Genomic DNA, 12,412 nt, shown 5'->3' on the forward strand with positions numbered 1-12,412 from the left:
TTTACACAAATGAATTTGCAACAATGTTAGAACGGTTTACGTTCCTGGTCTCACTCTGCACGACTCGGATCAAATTCTTGCACTTTGCAGATGACCCAGTTCTTCTGTCCCTCACAGAGCAGGAGATGCAGCAACCCTGGACCTGCTGGAACAGTACTGCTAGACCTGGACCCTGGACTTACTGGAGAAGTACTGCCAGACCTGGACCTAATGGAGCAGTACTGCCAGACCTGGACTCTGGATCTGCTGGAGCAGTACTGCCAGACCTGGACTCTGGATCTGCTGAAGCAGTACTGCCAGACCTGGACTGTGGACCTGCTGGAGCAGTACTGCCAGACCTGGACCTACAGGAGCATTACTGCCAGACCTGGACCCTGGACCTGCTGGAGCAGCACTGCCAAATCTGGACCCTAGACCTGCTGGAGCAGTACTGCCAGACCTAGACCATGGCAGTGGACCAAAACAAAACAAAAATGATATCTCAAAAAAAACCAAAAAAAAAAAACCAAAAAAAAACCAAAACACTTATGTTAGGCACAAATTAAACTAATCATATATCCATGTATAATTATTTAGGCCCCAAAATCAGTTCCTGATTTTAACCAAGCAGTAAATTAACTCAGAGAAAAATTAATTATTAATGAGAATTCCAACTATAATTTGGCGAAAATATATTAATTATTGAAGCCATTGCCCTATATGGGAGTGAAGTGTAGGATCTACTTACAAATCAAGAATCTAACAAATGGGACAACCATCCAGTTGAGTCCTTGCTTCCTAAGATACATAAACAAGTCCTAAACGTTCACAGAAACACCACAACTGCATGCGTGGCAGAAATAGGCCAATAAACATTAATTATAAAGATACAAAAAGTGAAGGGGAAAAAAAACCAAATACTCATACCACTATAAAATTCTGCAATACCAAAAGTAGTGCAAAGAATAGTCCCTTTACTCAGCTGGTCCTGAGTCAGTGTTCCTCAGAATTTCTCTCACACACACACACACACACACACACACACACACACACACACACACACACACACACACACACACACACACACACACACACACACACACACACACACACACACACACACACACACACACTTTAATGTCCATCTGTCTCACTATCTGTTTCATCTGAAGTCAAATGGCGCTACTGAGTACAAATCCAACTGACCAGCCTGGTTACCCCAAACTAACAGAGCTACTTAGCGGGACATTTCCTGAGATTCCAAGAAGTGATACACAGCCTCTCTGAAACTTTGGTTAAGGTCATTTTGATGCTTTTGAGACAAGACCCACTTATCCTAAAGGTATGCTGTTTCAGCATCAGAGCCTCCTGTTGGCAGCAACTATATTCACATACAACTGACAGACACAAAACACACTCTAATGCAAACCGAAGACGTATTTACAGCTTACAGATAATAACAAGCTTAACAAAAGGTTTACAAGTGGTTGCACAGTAATGATTCAGCTTTAATATACACTTGAGCGTGGGATGATGTATATCTGTACTTACGCCTTTGCTATCCAAAACGACACTGCACACGATTTAGCTTTGTAATTACTCTTTTCTTTAGGAACATTTCAGGTCATTTGTTCTACTGTAATTAGACATCAGCTTGTAAAAACTGCTAAAGGAAAATATTGTGCATGGGTTATTTACGACAGATTAATAACAAAACATGCTGCATTTACAGACATGGATAATTAATTAAAAACAATCGTGTAGCTCCCCAGAACCATTTAAAGTTTTAGATGTATTTGTCTCTCATTGCTGTGGGTAAGCAGGCATTTCCGAACTGTCCCGAATCACAGCTCACAGCCCCCTCACATTAGAACAGTCTGAAAATCTCATGCTTTTAAGACAAAATGAATGAAAACCAACACTGGAGGAGGGGGAAGGTAATTTTAAAATAAACTTTGTGATTTTATTTTTATACTTTTACACATCATACAATCCTAAATTTGAAAAAAAAAAAAATTTAAAAAAAGAAAAAAAGATATCTGGCATTGTCTCTGGGAACTGGTGTGACGAAGGTGAGGAGTCTTACAGGAGGACGAGCTTTAAACGGAGAAAATCCAGGACCGCTCTTCAGACACTTGTTTACTTCAGACCATTGGGTTCAGAAGCAAGTTAATCGGTAAGTTTCAACATTCAAGACTTGGGTCATCTAATTCTCATGAGGAAAGACAGGAGGTTACAGGTCAGCGTGAACACAGATGATTTTGTGTCCATACACATGACTGTTTATGAGAGGAGAACACGAGACACAGTCCAACAGAACAGAAAGGAGCTGATGGTGGCCTTTTCAAATGGGGGAAACTCTTGCTGAGTTTTGCCACAACTGGGGTCTAAGTGGCTGTTTCTATGGATTCAGTAGCCTGGCAACCTGATTGGCTAAGTTTACTCAGTTGTCTTTTACTTTTGGTGTGGCCAAAAAAATCTGACCCAGTCTCCGGCATCTGCTGGGAAGACTGGTGAAAATCTTAGTCCATTTTTCATGCCTTTGTTATAATTATTTCCCTTTTGTACAAGCAAGGTCATACAGTTTGAACTGCCAACAGCATTTTGACCATGTCATCAGTGAGTGAACATCATTTTATATATTCATTGTTTGTAGTTAGGTCTGCTTTGAAAGGGGGAAGGGGGGGGGCGCTAGTGTACCAATCAGGAAATGAGCAAAGCTTACAATTTCAGCAACCTCTTAATCTTACACTGTGTATTTTTTACTTTACTGGCATATAAGGGACACAAACCATGCAGACACTGGGAGATTCTGCCACACACTTCGTACAACACCAATTTGGACAAACATTGTGGAACCGCTCCCTCTCTAAACCAACCACTTTGGCTCCATCAGCCCTCTGACACACAAAACAACAGGGACATTCAACACCTCCAACCCTGTCCCAAAACACAGGCCTTCATTTCTTTCCTTCTATACAAATAGCAGATAATCACTTGGATACATATGAAAACGTACACATTTTTATGCATTATCTCCCCCTTCTCTGCTTACTACCTTTGTGCCATTCTACGTTAGATCATAACTATATGAATAGTAGCCACATGGTATATACATTTGAGAGAAAAATAAAGGAAAACACACACAAGAGGCACGTTAATTTGGACAAATCCTTAGACTCCATTCAATCATGCGCCGCGTTAATGCATTAATGTGAAAACTTCCATACCAGCTCAGTTCAGCAGGGCCCTGGAGACACAGCGAGGAAAAAAACACGCAGCCTCCGTACTAATAACTGCACAGCCATGCAAGCCATAGCTTCCTGGAAGCAGGGTACATCTTCCTGTATGACATCATCAAAGCACAGGATGTTCATCTTAGCCAAAGCTGTGGAACAACGCGAGAGTCTTGAAGTGGCAGGCGACGTGTTGCCGTAGGAACGAACTGCGAAAAAAAATGTTCCGTCATCATTCATTGGTCTGCTGGTGGTTAGGAACATCTGTCAGAACACTCGCTTGAAGGCATGGCCCGACGTAGTTGGAGCGCGTGCGTTCGAGAGAAGGCTAAAATGCAAATCAGAGTCCCCGACAGCCCCGCCGAGGTCACTGATGATGTCACAGATCAGATGGCCATGCCGCTTCTGTGCTTGTGCTCAGGTAATGACGAGATTATTAGGTTGTGCTTTGATTCCACAGTGAAAGATGTATTATTCATGTCATTGCGAGTCATTGCCTATTAGAAGATATTAACAGGACTCAAACCCATAATACATATATTTTTCTTTTTTTTTAAATGGATACATAATCATACAGAAACTATAGCTGAGATTAAGAACAAAGATATTTTTCTGCCTTTTTTTGTGGATACATGCTTCCAAATCCTCCAGTAACAAACCCACCAAATGAAAATAAACAAAAATAATAAAATAAAATAAATAGAACGCAATCACACAATTCAAGCTAATTTCAATATATTAATATAGATCCTCTGATGTCATACACTCATTACAAGGGACTAAGAAATGAAGCTGGAAGAGGACACCCACTCACTCATTCGTCAAGGCTCTCATTCTGCCCTCACTAACTCTGCCCTGCTCCAGAAGACCTCACGCACTCAAACGTTAGTATTATAAGCCTATATGAAAGAGAATTTTCTGTAAATGCAACCGGAATTGACGATGTGGGTTGTCCCCCCTGCCTCCTTAAAAAAGGGGGAAAAAAAGCCAGGACCCCCCCCCCCCCCCAACCTTTAACCCCCAACCCCAAGGGCCTAATCTGCTCCTTACATTTGTAGAAGATCATATCAAAACAAATGAAATTCCCAATAAAAGTAAAACAATGCAAGGCTAAGACCCAACATGCCCTCCCTCCCGCAGCGCACGGAAAAGCACATCCAACTCCAGAGTGCTCTCCCTGACTCTCAGCACAACCCCAACACACACACACACACACACACACACACACACACACACACACACACACACACACACACACACACATACACACACATACACATACACATACACACGCATACACACAATCACTACAGGAGAATCAGAGAGAAGCCAGGTTAGGAAACAGGCAGTGTGACCTCACCTATCCTGCTTAACCCTGCCATGAAAACATGGAGTTGTGTTTGAACGGTAACATTCTGGAGCATCCTTGTCCCCGGGCAAAAACAACTTGAAGGTCAAACAAATCTCACTTTTCTTTTGTAATTTTTCTCATACTCATCAGTCCTCACAATTTCTGGATCTTCTCAGCCACCACAATGGGGTTCTCCTTGCGAATACGGGCTGCCGCTGCCCCTCTGTAGTCGTAGGGACAGTCATGTTTGTCCGAATAACGGTGGATCGCGCAGAACAGGTTGCCACAGCGGCAGTCAAACCCTGTAGAGAAGAGAATGGGAATCTGCATCAAACCAGCAGTAACAGGGTCCCGTCGGGGAGTCCCATACCCACAGGACAAGACAGCGCTTTTGTCATTGTTCTTTTGGCACAGTTCACTGGAAAATAAAAGACACTTCACTGAACAACTGCTGAAGTTTCTGTCCTGATATCCAAAAACAGATTTATGAAATCTTACAATGACCAGAAACGACCTACAAATAATCCCACAAGCCCTTCTTTTAGCCTTTATGTTCTATTACACAACAGATGTACACAACAGTTTCAGTCTCAGTGCTCTTCCCGAATATGTTTACTGTGAATGCCAGACTAACGCTTCCTATAAAATACACCATGACAGGAACGACAGGAAGTGATGTAAATAGACGAGACTTGCATTGATGGGAAAGTAAAGTAGTGGGTGCGGGGTGGGGGGTGGGGGGAGTGGGCTGGCCGAGTGCCAAGCAGATTGGCACTATGAGAACTGCTGCACCAGTCTGTCTGTCTTTCACTATGAAACTCAGCTGAGATCCCCTCTGTAAATCCGCAACTATACTTCTCAGAGAGCGATCTCTCTGTGCTAAATGTAAGGGCACATGGGAGTAAGCTAATTGAATACTGACCTCTTCGTGAAGCCTCAAATTTCAGGAAAGCTAAGAAGTTCTGTTCCCAGGACTCTGTGTTCTCACCGGTACATTCACTGCTGAGACTCCCACTCACCGTTGTGCAATACTACGCACTCAATCCACTCAACAGTTCTCTGGGCATTTTCAATAAGTCATTCATGTGTTTTGGGTGAGTGTGTGTGGGTATGTGTGTGTATGTTCACAGAATAAAAAGAACACCACATTGTTGAATTGAAGCAAGTTAACAATGCTGCTCTCCAACACATGACTAGTGTTTTTTTATCTTCAGAAAGCTTTCTACAGACAGAGATTTGTCCAGATTTGTCCTCTCTGGATACAGATGCAATGGCAGAGAGGAGACAACCCCAAGGAGACAACCCCAAGGACAACACCCAGAACAGGAAGGAGCACCAGGGACGCAGTGACACTGCTCAACCAGCCAATCTTCAAAATCTCCTTTCAATGATGAAGAAAAACTCGAATGTGTCAAAGTCTACGGTCAAACAGATTATAATTCACTAGTGTAAAATGTGCAATACGATGAAGACAGGTGTGATGAAGATTAACCAAGAGTAATGAAAGGGGGGAGGGGGAGTGCAGGGGTTTTCAAAGCATACCACTGTGAACCTGAATGGTATGGGAATGGTCAGCTGCTTCTGGGGCAGCCAATCAGAGCAGCAGGATGAATTCTAGAGTGTCCTGAAGAATCCTGACTGCTCAGGTCCTTTCAAATGAAACAAAACTCTGTGGCTGGCCAGTAATCCAACCCCTACCACTACACCAACTATAGATAGTGTCAGGGACAAATAAAGGCATTTTCTTGAGGGGTTCCTAGACTGAAGCCCAAAGAGGATATAATACTTTCTCCAGTCAGGCCAAGAAGCAAGCAGGAACTGAGAAATCACGGCATTACAGTAAAGCTGAGTGTTACCAGAGAAGATACACATTGTTTGGTAATGTCTGCGGTTTCACATTTAAGGCATGATTCGTAACCAAGTATACAAATACACCCATTAAATAAATAAATAACTAAATCAGCTTAACTTCCATTGTAGTGCCCTAAATTGGAAGAACTGAGCACAACGAGTGTTCCAACATAAAGCTCTCCTAACGTACATGTTAATATCTGTATCAATAAACTGAAGATGAAGGTCTGAATGTTAAAAGAATAACTGTTTTCTTTTAAATCAAATATGACATAAAGAGCTAAAACAATAAACGTTTACCATCAGATCACTTATAGGTTACTTTTCCAAAATGCCAGAAGACTGAAGAAATATCTACTGGAATTCACAGCTACTGTGCACCAAAGTTGAAGTGCATCCCATGAACCCATCTGAACTTTTCTGAAGTTCCTTCATAAATAATTTCTGAGCCACACTACGCAGAGCCCTCACCCCTTACCCGTGAGGCCCACTTTCTTCCTGCAAGTGAAGCAGCGGTTCTTCTTCTTGCTCTTGTCAGGAGTCTGATCTCCGTCCGAGGAGGCCTGTGCTGTCTCCCCCACTGGTCCTGTGATAAAAGCCATGGTCAGGGTCTGATCTCAGGGTCTGATGTCAATCAAAGCCACCCTATTCTGTCCTGTGCTGTAATGCTAGGCTCTGTACTTCACTGACTGACTCGATTACCACGTTCACAATAAGTGGTAGAATCCCACCGAACTGCTCACAAAGCACATAAAGGATTTTTGTATTGTCCACAACACAGCTGGGTGATTTCCCCTCATCTAACCGTGTTTCTCACACAAAGCTCAGGGCACACCCTACAGACCATGTTTCCGCTCCATCTCAGCTCCCACTGCACCTATATGAGGTGTCCAGTGCACTCATCAGACTGGCTCAGGTGTGGTGGGAGGTGGGACAGAGCAGAAATGTGGACAGCACATGTACTGTACACATGCACGACATGCTAACAGTACAAAACCTTTATGACAATTATTAGCGGTGCTATTCAAATGAAAACACACATGGAAGAGATGGGGTGTAAGGGCTGAACCAAGAGATGGTGAACTGTGCATGATGTGAGTGAGACAAATAGAGAGAGAGACAGAATAGGATAAAAAAGAAAGATGTGGAGGGGAGAGGTAGAGAGAAAGTGGTAGAGTGAAAATTCAAAAGAGAAGTCTAACTGTTTCCCAAATGTCTGCATGGTGCAGAGGAAGAACTAAGAGAAAAAATGATACGTGTCAGTGAGAGAGGGAGAGAGGGGAGGGGTTGAGAACAGAATAAAGCTGACCTGTGTTCTGGGATGAGCCTTCCTCTTCTTCCTCCTCCTCACCATCAGCTCTGTCAGAGTCAGTGGCTGCAGTGTCCTGGGAAATGCTCATCGCAATCATCTGCTGGGTGACTGGGCTGGGAGAGCTGGAGACACACACACACAGACACACACACACACACAGACACACACACACAGACACACAGACAAAATACAAACCATAGCCCGTCTGCTGGGTGAACCAACTCAGATTCCAAACAATACAAATACTCTCACATCTGCTAGGCTGGACAACACAGCTCACTGTCACTAAATACCACTCCACACAATACAAACACTGTAGCCTCATGTCACACTACTGAAATACTAGCCCCTGAACAAATACGCTAAAAGATTCCTCAGTGCTTTTTTTTGTTCTTGCCGTGGTTGCAGTCCTGGGAGAACATATGCCCTGCATGTACTGGGGTTTACCCCTCCTGTTTTGGACTTTATCCCTCCTAATTCTGAAGCCCGTCATGAAGACACAGAGCAGTGCTGAGGTTTAGTCTACAGCACTGTTGTGGTACTGGCTCAAAGCGGGTTTAGAATTCAGTACCGCTGTGGTATATTGGCTCACAGCGGGTTTAGTCTACAGTATCGCTGTGGTACTGGCTCACAACGGGTTTAGACTTCAGTACCGCTGTGGTATATTGGCTCACAGCAGGTTTAGTCTACAGTATCGCTGTGGTACTGGCTCAGAGCTGGTTTAGTCTACAGTAGCGCTGTGGTACTGGCTCACAGAGGGTTTAGTCTACAGTACTGCTGTGGTACTGGCTCACAGCGGGGTTAGTAGTCTTTGCAGTTTCTGATTTCTCAACTTTTTGGCTGAAGGAAAATGTGCAGGAACTACCCAAGTGGACATACTTGGACATGCGCTCTTCTGACGGGGTGACCACTTCTGGGATTGGGGCAGGGGTCGTCTCCACGGTTACTGCCGTGGCTCCCGGAGACCCCACTGGAGAAGTGGCAGCTGGATAAAGGCAGGTAGAGCAAGAGCTTTAGAATGACACCACCAAGTGTTCAGTAATGGCCTCCAGTGCTCATCACACTCACATAAGTCATCAATTTGGTCAATATGCTAAATGTATGATGCCATTTTAAATCAAACATTTAACAAATAGTAATCATTACTGAGGGGAGAATAAAGTTATGATATCATAAAATTATGATGATAATAATGGCATAATAGTATAATACTGTGCTTTTTATCTCAAAATATACACATGTAATCGTATCTTAGGACATTAGTTGGGAAATATTAAAAATTCCTTCTTTCATCTTATACTTTACAACCTATTCCTGCTGACTAGGAATACCTTTCTGAGTAGACAACTAAATTGCTTTTGAAAGTCACTCAGGATAAAAGGGTTTGTAAAGTGCATAAATGTAAATATGAGCTTTAGAATTGAAATATTACAACTTTATTCTCAAACAATTATCATGTTTTTCTCAAAAAACTGAGACATCATTCTCAAAATCTTGTAGTTCCTTTTTTTAAACAATGGCCCTAAAACTCATCATTCAACATGAAGGGACCCAACGATGATTGCGCACTGAATACCTTAAATGAACATTACCAACACACTGGCAATTTCTCCTGCCCTCCCTAAGAAGCCCCAGCTCCCTGCCAGGCCCCTTGCCTTTAGCCTACCTTTCTCACCTGGAGGGCTGCTCCGTCCACCTCCCTGGTGCCTTTGCAGGTGCTCTTTGTAGCAGACCGAGCACATGCCGTTGGTGCGGGGGTTACCATAGAATCCGCATCCCATAGTGCAAAGCATTGGCACCTGTGTCTGATTGGTCTCCTGAGCCATGCTCTTTGAGAGAGGGTGGGGTAGGGGGGGTGGGAGAGGGCAATTCTGAAAATATAATTAAAAAGATTATGGATTTATTTCAAAGGTTTTCAAGAAGTGTGCCAAATGTCAAGTAAGCCAGACCAAAGACATCAATAACTTGACACTAAATTGATTTATATTACTGACACATTTGCTAAGAAAAACAGTCTATCAGAACCACACTTACAATGTTGCCTATTATTCAGAAATAACAGGCCATTAAATGTCTCAACTGACCAATCAGAATAGCATTCTACAAGATAGCTTGCATGGTGTAAGACCTTTAAAACATCTAGAATTTATTATTTACAACTATACATTCATGTACATTCAGTGTGTTTGTGAACATCTAAAAATGATTAACATTAATTTAATGTTAACATGAACTGGCTAAATCGCCTACACAATATAAAAGTAAAAATTCATTAATAAATTATATCAGGTTATTTGTTAAAAGGCTTGCATGAAAAGTAAAAACAGTCGTGAACAGAGCCAGAAGCACACAAGCACACAAGCACACAGACTCCTGAACGAACACTTAAGATGGTAGTTCAGACCTCACACCAGCAGAACACTTTACAAGGACAGATGCAATTATCGCCATCCTGGGGATTATAATGTTGTTTGCAAACTACTCAGTTTGATTTGCCCTCAAAGAAGATCTTGCCATCCATAGTAATTAGAATTTTCAAAAAAGGAAACATGAATTCGTAAATAGCTAATAATGAAATAAAATGTTTTAAAAGATGACAGTGACTATTTATAAACGCTCTGTGTGTTTTGCTGATAACTGTACATATGTGAAAATGTGCCTCTAAAAAGTACATTTATTTTTTCCTAATGTGTGTTTTGCGTTGACATCAACTTCTGGGATTGGACAATGTTTTCATGAACATAACCTCTCTGATTATGACTTATTTATCATCAGGATTTTTAAGGTTGAACAGACAGGTGGTCTATGCCGAGTCATTAAAAACAACGAGTTACACAAAAAGGTACCAAGAAATAAGGTTTTGGTATCGCTGTCGAAAACAAAACTATACCCAGGACATCGACAAACAGCACATACCATACATTACTAAGCAGAAACTGTTTTCTTGAAAAACCAACAGACGGAAAAGAAAACAGAATCCAACACGATGCGCCCAGGTGTGGGAAGTAATGAAAGGAAGTACCATAATATCAACTGGCTCTATGAGGCCAGTTAGCGAAGCTATCGAAGTTGTTTTAGGTAGGCGAGTGTAGCCTTTCGACCCCTACAGAGGCAAGACGATATAGGCTGCTGTATTGGGGTGACTGCTCTCGCTAGTTTGATTTACGACTCAACCGAGACGATGGGGGAAAAAACATTCCTGAAGTAAAGCCTGTTTACCAGCTTCGTGCTACACTTAGCTAGCAGTGGTTCAGAACAGCCGCTATTTGGCTGCCAGCTTGACAGTACAAAGTAAAGCACAAAGACAAGATTGTCCAGTGCCAGTTAGCATGGATGTGAACCTCGATGAATGTGAAACAAAAGAACGAGCTGGGTTAACGCAGCAGCAGTGGCTAGCTTAGCTACGTAGCTAATCAGTAAGAAAATGTCGAACTGTAATGTTTGGTTTATTACCATTCGGTGTCCCACCGCAGATTTAACTAAAATACTCATAACGCCTTCACAGATATGCATAAGCACTCCATTCCACAATGAGTGACAGTATAGAAATTAGCTAAATAAAACTGGCCGAAAACATAACAGCTAACTAAGATAGCCAGGCTACAGCTATTAGCTACAATTGACTCTAGCTGGATAAGGTCAATGAAACCCCATTTAGCAGCAGTTAGCTTAGCTTAGCTTATTTGAAAAAGTGTCTTTGACCCGAGTATCGAGACAAGTATCTCCCTCACCAGACCAGACGACGCCACAACAGTCACAGTAAAATGTGCCAACTCAAACCAAACCGTCTCTCGTAATATAGTTAGCTGGCTACTCCGTTTGCTTGGTGGCAGTATTCTGTGGCGAATTATGACCCACAGATGTGTAACTAAACAGCTAGCGGCTAGCTGCGCTCGAGCCCGTACTCCGCTAGCTGAGCTAGCGGTAGCAGGCAAGCGAGAACTGGTCAGCTGGCACGAAAACAAAACCGACAACTGTCTGGTTTAAGCACCTTATACATGTGTTTTAGTTCATTTTCTAACGGAGAATGTAGTTACCTGTAATTCGATGCGACTATGGAAAAAGTGACGACCTTGATCTCGAGAAATACAGATAATCGGTTTCGTCTGATGCGGCCTTGTCCAGAGCAGCGCGAGCACCAGTCATTCGAAACAACTAGCGTGACGTAAGATGCGAAGCAGCGAGCCACTATTACCTACTAACTTAACTATAACTCAACTACAACTCAACCCTAACAAACTCAACCACAACAAACTCAACTACAACTAACCCAACTCTAACTCAACTATAACTCAACCCTAACAAACTCAACTACAACAAACTCAACCACAACAAACTCAACTCTAACAAACTCAACTACAACTAACCCAACTCTAACAAACTCAACTACAACTAACTCAACTCTAACTCAACTCTAACTCAACTTTAACAAACAACTCTCTCAACTCTAACTAACTCATCTCTAACAAACTCAAATTTAACAAACTGAACTATAACAAACAACTTAATTCTTGAGGAAACATTATAACTTCAGGCTTATATATCTTCATAGAAACTGACCACGATTAGTGTTAAAAAATGATATATTCATTTTTTTCCATTTTTTTAGATTAATACCATTAGAACAAAGTTCAGATACTTGTAAACATTCAAAAATAAGTTAATTCAGAAGAAACGTCATTC

General features: G+C 42.2%; 1 protein-coding gene across 5 annotated transcripts; it reads right to left on the reverse strand.

The window, feature by feature from the left end:
• Positions 1 to 704: 704 nt before the first annotated feature.
• On the reverse strand, positions 705 to 12,096 carry zgc:77486 (AN1-type zinc finger protein 5). 5 transcript variants are annotated; one of them, XM_081707983.1, is made up of 7 exons: positions 11,767 to 12,086; positions 9,396 to 9,600; positions 8,609 to 8,714; positions 7,727 to 7,851; positions 6,896 to 7,003; positions 4,724 to 4,868; positions 705 to 777 (listed from the first exon to the last, which is right to left on the reverse strand). In XM_081707983.1, exons 2-7 carry the CDS (start codon positions 9,553 to 9,555, stop codon positions 720 to 722), a joined length of 702 nt encoding a protein of 233 aa, XP_081564109.1. In that variant the 5' UTR covers positions 9,556 to 9,600; positions 11,767 to 12,086; the 3' UTR covers positions 705 to 719. The 5 variants fall into 5 exon arrangements, with proteins under 5 accessions (XP_081564109.1, XP_081564110.1, XP_026880162.3 ...); XM_081707984.1 differs by lacking the exon at positions 705 to 777 and adding an exon at positions 1,918 to 3,424 and having other exon boundaries at positions 9,405 to 9,600; positions 11,767 to 12,084; XM_027024361.3 differs by lacking the exon at positions 705 to 777 and adding an exon at positions 1,918 to 3,424 and having other exon boundaries at positions 11,767 to 12,083.
• Between the last annotated feature and the right edge of the window lie 316 nt (positions 12,097 to 12,412).

The sequence above is a fragment of the Electrophorus electricus genome, chromosome 25 (genome assembly GCF_041902795.1).
Source record: "Electrophorus electricus isolate QZ-2024a chromosome 25, ASM4190279v1, whole genome shotgun sequence".
NCBI classification, from domain to species: Eukaryota; Metazoa; Chordata; class Actinopteri; order Gymnotiformes; family Gymnotidae; genus Electrophorus; species Electrophorus electricus.

Excerpts from the sequence above, each read along its gene's own strand:
- zgc:77486 (XM_027024361.3), bottom strand. The coding sequence starts at position 9,555 with ATGGCTCAGGAGACCAATCAGACACAGGTGCCAATGCTTTGCACTATG. Across the intron at positions 4,869-6,895 it reads GAAGAAAGTGGGCCTCACGG|GGTTTGACTGCCGCTGTGGC; the intron begins GTAAGGGGTGAG and ends TCTTCTCTACAG. Across the intron at positions 3,425-4,723 it reads GCTGAGAAGATCCAGAAATT|TTCGTTCCTACGGCAACACG; the intron begins GTGAGGACTGAT and ends TTTTTTTCGCAG.